The sequence below is a fragment of the Pundamilia nyererei genome, unplaced genomic scaffold (genome assembly GCF_000239375.1).
Source record: "Pundamilia nyererei isolate P.nyererei 1_Seehausen unplaced genomic scaffold, PunNye1.0 scaffold00267, whole genome shotgun sequence".
NCBI lineage: Eukaryota > Metazoa > Chordata > Actinopteri > Cichliformes > Cichlidae > Pundamilia > Pundamilia nyererei.
Genome location: NW_005187668.1, coordinates 179,967 through 190,014, shown reverse-complemented (window position 1 = coordinate 190,014; position 10,048 = coordinate 179,967). Strand labels below are relative to the sequence as shown.

At 39.7% G+C, this 10,048-nt stretch overlaps 1 protein-coding gene across 4 annotated transcripts in view; it reads right to left on the bottom strand.

Annotated features, from left to right (window-relative positions):
* The window catches only part of adcyap1r1b (adenylate cyclase activating polypeptide 1b (pituitary) receptor type I), a 41,403-nt gene that overhangs the window by 18,822 nt on the left and 12,533 nt on the right, over window positions 1–10,048 (bottom strand). For all 4 annotated transcript variants that reach the window (XM_005750278.1, XM_005750277.1, XM_005750280.1 and 1 more), the window contains one exon: window positions 2,234–2,369. In XM_005750278.1, the coding sequence (XP_005750335.1) occupies window positions 2,234–2,290 (57 nt within the window). In that variant the 5' untranslated portion in view covers window positions 2,291–2,369. The remainder of the gene's footprint in view (window positions 1–2,233; window positions 2,370–10,048) is intronic.

The following is a 10,048-nucleotide window of genomic DNA, read 5'->3' as shown; positions in this document are numbered from 1 at the left end:
GATAAATAGGGATTTGTTTTAAATCCCTATTTTACAGATTACTTATTTTATTTATTTTAAATTAACCAAAGAGATTTTTATTCTTTATTAAATAATTATTAAATATTATTTATTTATTAAATACACCTAAATACCTCCCTCACATTTTCTCAGTTTAGACATTTTTCATACGTTTTCTGTGTGCTATTGTGAATAAAATACGGGTTTATAAGTTTTGCAAATTCATTTTATTCAGTTTTTATTTTCACTTTACACGGAATTGCAACTTTTTGGGAATTGGGGTTGTCATCCAGAGAGTGTCTCCATTCTTTTACCAGCTCCAGCAGAAAAACACGTTGACAAGGAGAGATTTCTTTGAAGGTCAGACACTTTCTAAAGACTCATCTTAATAATTATGAAACAAGAGCTAGCTTATAATTTAAACCTGTGTTTGAGAGACTACATTTTAAAAAGGCATGTAATATTATTAATGATGTTAATAATGATAATAATTTATTAATGATCCATTAAGAACAGAGACAAGTAAACATGAATTGTCTCAGGAAGGATTGTGAATGAATTGGGAGTTGGGAATGGATTTGTATTGTGTTAATGCTAGGCGCTGTCTGTATTCTTCTCTGGCGGAAAAAGGACATGTCAACCTTTAAATCCTGTATTTGTATTCCATATGTCCTTAGTGCCAGATGAAGGGTTTTGAACAGACTTGGCAACCATTGCTCTGTCTTCTGTTATACAGAACAAGATGCTAAATAAATTTCCTCATCTTTGGTTAGCACTGGTTTGTGTGGGTTTATGCAGCATCGTTCACTGACTGACTTGTACAACTGAAGCACTATATTCAATCTAAAAGTTTTCACTTGCATTGTACATGTTTCTTAATAAAATATTTGAAACAGACTGATATTAAACTGAGCTTAGCAGTAGCTATCATTACAAAACATACACACTAGCAAAACAATCAAGTCATAAGACAACGGTTACTGAAGATTGCAAATGTATGATTTAGAGTTAAAGTAAAGGGGACCATAAATAAAGTTGGTATATCTGGCAAGAGAGTTATTACAGTTATGATAGTTTTCACAGACAAATTGAAATATATATTATTTAAAAGCATATATATGTTAGCAAAACAACATTGGCCTGTACATTATTATATAATTCTAACAGTACCAATAACATAACACTGGTTTATGTTTACAAAGTTGCAAAGTTTAGTTTGAAAGAACTTCAAATAACTTTAAACACATACTTGGTAATTTTGTAACAATTGTAAATTATTTTGGATATCCACACAAGGTAGTAGCTTTATCATGATACAGGATACAAGGCCTGTAGTGTCTGTGTTTTGTCCCATCATCCTCCCCTCACCACCAACTAGTTCTGGCAGATGACTGGCCCTCCATGACCCTGGTCCTGTTAAAAGTGTGTTTTTCCTTCCCACTGTTGCCAAGTGCTCACATATACCCAGTGCTGGGAAGGTTACTTTTAAAATGTATTCCAGTACAGATTACAGAATACATGCCCCAAAATGTATTTTGTAGCGTGTTCTCAATGAGAGTAACGTATTCTGAATACTTTGGATTACTTAATATATTACCATGCTTTTTACAACTACATGAATGTACTATTGCTGTGTGATTTATTGCTTTTACTGAAGGTTATTCGTCATAGCAATGCCAACTAGATTTTTAAATCTTAATATAAAATGAGTAACAGGGTGGACATTAGGTGAGGCTGCACTTTTTTCAGTGATCTCGTATAGAAAACTATTCCGCTCTCCATTTATTTCCCTTCCTTCAAACACCTTTGAATTCAAACACCATTCATTTTGTGTGTATGTGGGTATGAGTGATTACATACATAGTGACGATTTGTAAATATTAACTACTGTCTTCTGTGTCCCTTGACAGGAGAGGCCATTCTTTCCTCACACAGTTAACAGGCTGGAATAATGCTGAACAATCCATGAATAAATGATGAGGATACATCTTTATCCATTATTCCTGTCACATGCTGATCAATGAATTATTGATGCAGATACTCCATATGGTTATTCTAAGTAAATTAGTGTACAAGTGTGTGAAAATCAATCTAATATGCAAACACTGCTGAAGTGAATCTCCACCTGCTGCAAACAGAATGTTTCAGAAGCACTTTGACATGAACAGTTATCCTTGCTGCACACGTTTTCATAAACCCATTTATAAGACATGAGTAAAGAAATAACACTTACCGAGGGCATAAGGAAGAGTAGGGTGAGGGTCAGTGAATTGATCTTTGCACCAGACATTTTTTTTTACTTCTTAGGAGTTTCCTCTACAAAAAAGATCCAGCACTAAACGTGATGGGATGTCACCTCACCTTGGGATCTGAAAATCACAAGTGTGGAAAAGTATGAAACAGCATGTCTACATTACATCTCATTAGTAGTTATAGACAGACACTTAGCATAGTTTTATATGATTGCTTTCAATAGAACATTGCTTTGATGAGTGGTAGAAAGACCTTTCTAAAACCTCTGAATAAAACTGAGATCTGCTAACGGTAAAGACCACACCCTAAGACATCATTTTCACCGACATGAAAAAAGCCACTGACCTCATGCCTCGAGGCACTGTCCACTGGTAGAGAGAATTAGCATGAGAACAGAAAAAAACTGACAAATGGACCTAATCCATAGCAGCAAAAGACCCCACACAAAGTAAAAGACCCAAAGGATACCCTTAATGCAGGAGTCAAGGGTTTAGGTTTTTATTTTAAAATAAATCCTCGATATCTGGACTTGTTTTAGTGTTAAGGCCTATTATGGCCTGTATTTGTATAGTGCTTTACTAGTCCCTAAGGACAAAGCGCGTTACACAACCAGTCATCCACCCATTCACACACACATTCACACACTGGTGATGGCAAGCTACATTGTAGCCACAGACACCCTGGGGCGCACTGACAGAGGCGAGGCTGCCGAACACTGGCGCCACCGGGCCCTCTGACCCTCTGACCATTATGTTTTACAACCATTATGTTTTTACAAAGGCAGTATTGCATGTGCACAATGCACTGTGAGTCGAGGAACTAAAGTGATTTCACTTCACTGCACATTTCTAATGTGTATGCTAAGAATAAAGGAAATATAGAGTTTATGGCTGTGATTTTTTGTTTGTTGAAAGGAAACAAGACAAGTGATAGTAAGGTGTTCCCCATTTCACTAATTTGTGCCTCCTCATATCCTCTATCCTCTGATGAATTTATCCCTGGATTGAATGGTAATTTGAATTGAAGACGGCTTGTCAGATAATGCATGTATGAAGGATTACAGTGAATCCAGAAAGTATTCACAGTAGTTCACTTGTTCAGCGTCCATGTAACCTGAGCCTTATTTCAATGTGGATTAAATTTATTTTTCATCTCAAAGTTCTACACACAAATTGAGATTCTTGCAAATTTCTTGGAAGAATTTCTTGCAAATTTAGTAAAACAAAAAATTCCCTTCCCGGGCAGTCAATCCTTCAAGCTCGGGTCCTCTACCAGAGGCCTGGGAGCTTGAGGGTCCTGCGCAGTATCTTAGCTGTTCCTAGGACTGCGCTCTTCTGGACAGAGATCTCCGATGTTGTTCCCGGGATCTGCTGGAGCCACTCGCCTAGCTTGGGAGTCACCGCACCTAGTGCTCCGATTACCACGGGGACCTTCACCTTCCACATCTTCTCCAGCTCTTCGCTCAGCCCTTGGTATTTCTCAAGTTCCTTGTGTTCTTTCTTCCTGATGTTGCTGTCATTCGGAACCGCTAGATCTATCGCTATAGCCGTCCTCGTCTGTTTGTCTACCACCACTATGTCCAGTTGGTTAGCCACCACCATTTTGTCCGTCTGTATCTGGAAGTCCCACAGGATCTTAGCTCGGTCATTCTCCCATTTTGACCTCAGGATTTCCAGGCCATACTTGGCACAGATGTTTCTGTACACTATGCCGGCCACTTGGTTATGGTGTTCCATGTATGCCTTGCCTGCTAGCATCTTTCACCCTGCTGTTATGTGCTGGATGGTCTCAGGAGCATCTTTACACAGCCTGCACCTGGCGTCTTGCCTGGTGTGATAGACCCCAGCCTCTATGGATCTTGTGCTCAGAGCTTGTTCCTGTGTTGCCATGATTAGTGCCTCTGTGCTGTCTTTCAGTCCAGCTGTCCATCCACTGATAGGATTTCTGGATATCAGCCAGTTCCTCTATCTGCCGGTCATACTTACCATGCAGGGGCCTGTCCATCCATGATGGTGCCTCTTCTTCCTCCTCTTTCTTGGGTTTCTGCTGCCTGAGGTATTCACTGAGTCTGTTAGGGCCATCTTCCTGATTTATTCATGGATGTTCGCTACCTCATCCTGGACCGTGGTGCTGATGGCCACCAGTCCCCGGCCTCCTTCCTTCCACTTAGCGTGCAGCCTCAGAGAGCTGGACTTGGGGTGAAACCCTCCATGCATGGTCAGGAGCTTTCTTGTCTTGATGTCAGCGGCTTCTATCTCCTCCTTTGGCCAACCTATTATCCCAGCAGGGTACCTGATAATGGGCAGGGCCAAAGTGTTTATAGCCCAGATCTTGTTCTTGCCATTCAGCTGACTCCTCAGGACTTGCCTGGTACTTGGTGGTTGCACCTTTCCTAGCTGCCTCTTCATTGTTCCCATTTGCCTGTGGGATCCCATGGTACTTGTAACCAATGTTCCCTCTAATTTTTCATGTGTCTGAGCAAAAACACAAACTCCCTGAACGGTCTCTTGAACCACTGTGAGCAACAGCAGACGTGTGCACGCCAGCATCGAATCTATCCAAGTTACATGGTTTATTAAAATAATCAAATTACAGCATTTACATTTATGTTAGACTACTTTTAATTAACTGCTTTAGACCACTTACAGTGAAAATTAAAAACAAATCTTGTTCATGACCTGTGTAGTATGTTAACACTATTGGAAGTAAAAATAACTTGAACTCCAATTTTGAAAACACAATTTTCTTGTTTTTTTTCTTTTTTCTTTTATAAAGCTCTGACTTGTATTATGAGTCTGTGGTCTGGCAGAGAGTCCTGTAACTCTTTGTCTGCAAAATACAGTATATAATGACCAATGTTGGGCAATTAATTACATAGTTACTTCTTCAATAAAGTAAATGAGTTTTGCAAACAACAACGTTTTTTTCAGCTATTTACCTAAAAATGCTTTCAAGGCGGTTTTTTAAATAAACATTTCAAACTATTTACAGAACAATCAGCTGTTCTGCATCATCTGATGCCACACAAATTATTTGTGCCACTAAAAAAAATAATTTCTGTCCACTATGAGATAAAGGAGAACAACAGCCTGATACCTGCAGGCCTGACAACAGGAGATGTATCACTCCTGTAACACCTGTAACATTCAGCAGTCGCCTCATTGTTCTGACACACACAACAAAACTATTGACTACACTACACACTAACTACACAAGATTTGCGCTAAACATCGCAAATCTCTCACATCTCAAAACACCGCCGTCACTCCTAAAACTTCCCTCTTTCCTAAACAACTAAATGCCATGTTGCCATATCATTTTTTGATTGGTCCACATGGTACATTTTTCCACCAATAGGAAAGGCTGGGGGAGTTGGGAGGGGGGCTGTTTTTGCTCACAGGCGGAGAGTGCTTTTGAGCGTTTTCCTTATAAAACGCCATTTTTACTGTTTCTTCCCACAGTAAATATAAACAATGATAGGAAAAAACCAAGCATTGCATTTTTTTTTTAATCATAACTCCGGTTTTACGTGGCCTATTAAAAACTGGTATAAATTCCACACTCTCTTTATTTAGGCCTCCAACTTTCCCTCATCCAACGCCTGCAACTAGTCCAGAATGCCGCAGCACGCCTTTTAAGCGGCACCAGAAGACATGACCATATCACACCCACCCTCGCCAACCTTCATTGGCTCCCCGTATGGTTTTTAAAATCCTTTTATACACTTTTAAAATTTTAAATAACCTGGCACCCAGCTACTTAATCGACCTCCTTGAACTATACATCCCCACGAGAGCACTCAGATCCTCTAACCAGGGGCTCTTAATGCAACCAATGTCTTGATGGAAGAGTAGGGGGATTGTGCTTTTGCTTTTACTTTTACCGCACCAAAACTCTGGAACAACTTGCCAATTGATGTCCGTGCGTCGGAATCCATCCAATCCTTTAAATCACGTTTTAAAACCCACCTGTTTAAGCTTGCCTTCCTAACAACTTAGTTTTTAACTTTTCCCCGGTCCATGCTTGTTTCCACGTCACCATCTTAAAACTGTATTTTCTTTTGCTGATAACTGTATTTTCCTGCTCCTTTAGTGCTGTAACCCCACAAATGCGCCATGTCTGTGAAGCACTTTGATGTACCTGGGTCTTTTAAATGTGCTATAGAAATAAAATTGAAACTGAAACTGAAACTTTTTCCATCAACTGTCCTGCTCACATCTCCAATGGTTGTACACGTTGTCATTAATGTGGCTTCACTCCACATCAGCCACGCCACTTTGCTAGCTATAACACCGGTACCGGCACATAAGAACGCTGTCATAACCTGTCAACGACGTTGATTAGGTGCGTATATAAGAATGTGAATCGCATCACTGAGGCGGTTAAGGCCTATGCAGAACAGCAGTGGGGTCAGAGCATCTATTTGGTAGATTCCACACTTGATGGTGATTTGTGCTATGGGCTTGAAGTTGCTTGAAGTGTTTTATGGTACATCCCCATTGAGTTCCTGATTAAGGCTCTTAGGGTCCTGTTGATCTTGTATAGTTCTAGGCATTCCAGGATCCAGGTGTGGGGCATTGAGTCATAGGCCTTCTTGTAATCAATCCAGGGATTGCACAGGTTGCTCAGCCTAGTCTTGCAATCTCATTAGTTACTTATGATGATAAAAATCTTTTGCCCATCACAGTTTGTGTGTGTGTGCAATATTAAAAAGGTAAATCTTGTAACATTACACCATGTTCTGAATTTGTAAAAAGTAATGTCACTTATATTTGAGCAGCAGTAGTTGGGGAAGGAATTATTATTGCAGTCGTGCCACATGTTGTATTAAACCGGCATTTTAAAATGAGACTGCAAGGCGAGGGTGCTTCACATAGTTCCTATTGCCTGGACTCCTCCCTACTCGTGTCTCTTGAGAGTAAGATATAAGTCAGAAAGATGAGAACTGAAGATGTGGGAAATGAGAAAGGGGGTATGTTTTTACAGCTTTATTGTTGTTAAGAATGCCCAAAAGACCCATGGCTGTGTCACTGCATTCTCAGACAAAGCTCTCAGATAAATTCTCTCAGTTGGTGAAGAGTCGTATTCATCAAACAGACCATTTCTTCTCTTAGAAGAAATAAAGTATCATTCAGTAAATTTTCTTCCTTACCTTACACTGAGGATCAATTTGAAAATGTTGAACATAATACACTTATCTTGCTGTAGGGACAAAACCTGCTTGAACCACATGATATCTTTAGTCTCACTGCATTGCAACACAAAGAGCAATAGCACTCTAAATATTTTGATATATATATATATTTTTTTCAATTTGAAAAAAATTATCTCTACAGTACGTCAAATGTTGTTAATGTGGGATTTAAATTGCCGACTCAGGGTTTCACTCATCCATATTCAGCACAGTTTTGTCAGTCAGTTCTATTTTCAGATTTATTATCATAGAGAAGAACTCTTGTATCGTGAATGCTGTGCAGAAGAGACTCAGTCTGCCAGCACAGCTTAAGTGATGGACGTTTTCATTCCAAGTACTGGAGACCAAGCAAGAGACATTACAGTGGACTGTACGGTAGGCCTTCATTAAAGACATAGTTTAAAAATCTTGAATCTGCAGCTCACGAGCAGAAAATTTATTATTAACACAAATAACGCAATGTTTTGAGAAAAAAACACCGAACATCCTTTCATCTGTGCTGAAGGAGAGAACATAAATATGTTCAGAATATTTGTTTTGAGTTCATAGGGAAATGCAGTTTGAAAACCAAGAAAAGAATATTATTTCCCCTACAGCATCAGTTGTGAACCATTACAAAGTCACTATCTTGCTATCAAATGACTGAGTATTCAAACTGTACATGAACCAGCAGGTCAGGTTGTGTCCGTGTAAAGAGCTCTTGTGTATGCATGTGTGAGCCCTCATGGATGCACCGTGACGCAGCAGGCTTAGAGGGCTTGCATGAACAAAGCCAAGTATCAGGACTGGGCCTGGGGCATCATCCCACAGGGAGAACTTGGCAGCTTGGCATTCCTACTCTACCAAAGCCCTGCCAGCACAAGCTCCTCCTTCTGCTGTTGTCAAGAGCAACCGCTGAGAGAGCTGCTGAGTTTGGATCTAAAGTGGACCACGTGGCCCTGGGACCTCTTTCTGCTCCTTCTTGAGCTCCACTGTAAATAGTGCCCCTTAAGTTTTCTAATGTGCTTCTATTTATCTCTTAGACAATAAACACCAAAAAACGTAGTAGAAACAGCAGAATCATTAAAGCCTAAAATCAGTCGGTTTTCAAGTCCTGCTGTTAGACCACAGCCACACAAACACTACCTTCACTTGCAGTTTAAAGTAAGAAGGACACACACACATCAGACAAGACTCAACATGAATGGGAGTTGCTTCATTGCCAAAGCCACCTCAATCACTTCTAATGCTCTTCCTTAGAAAAGCTTTCATGGTAAGTGCTAAAGCACAATCTCCCATGAATTCATTTATTTTACACAACACCATGCATCACAGCATTGATGATATATTACCAAGGTGTAGAGAAAAAAACAAAAAAAACAAAAACAAAAACCTAACACTTCAGTTTCATTTCCATGACACTGGATTGTTTAGGAAAGCACCTACAATCTTTCTTTTTTTAAAGAACACTTTCCTTTACGGTCCCATCAGTTTAGAAAAACTTAGATAAAGTAACTCAAGCTCAGCTGAAATTCATTATACTAGAGACTTGATAGGTCTGTCTCTCAGACTGCATACAGTCTGAACACACCTTGTGAACATATTGTATGCCCCGCCAATGCAGTCCATGAAACCAGAAACTAAAACTCAGTGGGAAAAAGCCAACATTTACAGCATCTCAAATATCCTCCTATCTCCATGTGTGTGGCTATTTAGGGAGATTTTGTAAACAGCAAACGCACTGCACATTAAAAATGTTTGTGATTTGATACATAACATTGAACCTAAATCATGCTTCAGTTTCAGTGAATGAGAGATAGAGTAAATATTTAGATTGCTGCCAGTGTAACCATACTCCAGTACTCCAACTAGGCACCCAGAACTGTCAACACCTCCCACTCTGAACTGCCTGAGGCCAGCTCCATCGAGTGCAGTTGATATGCTCGTCTTGGTCTTTCTTTTCAGTTGATTTGAAATTAAACACCAGGAAAGCAGTGTTTTATCACGTCTGCTGATTTATTAGTTGCGGTTTCATGGATGAGTTTTTGCTTTATTCATGTACGCATGGAAATTGTCTAAGTGTGGCAACAACAGGCCCCACTCTGTGCAGCAAAGGTTTTCCTCCACAGTCAGGAGTATAGACATGAGCGCTGGTACACCATCAGCATGTTGTGTTTCCGACGCTGCTTCGAACCTCTGACATCATAAACCGTAGTTTAAGAAATGAAACTGATTATTATTATTATTATCATTATTATTATTATTGAGATATGCAGGAAATTCTGGTGCCATCTTGACTTACAAGACTCCAGATATGACCTACATTTCACCTCAGTACTGGAACAACGGTGGGCGTGTTCCCTATTAAAGCCTTCTGTCAGCAGCATCTCTGATCTATATTTTTTTGTTTATTTGTTTTAAGTCAGACTGTCCTATCAATCACAAAGGACATCAAACACACTCAGGAACTTGCTTCCACACTTGCTACTCCAACGTTTCTTACACTTGGACTTGTATTAAGTCACATCCTAGTATACAGGGAGTGCAGAATTATTAGGCAAATGAGTATTTTGTCCACATCATCCTCTTCATGCATGTTGTCTTACTCCAAGCTGTATAGGC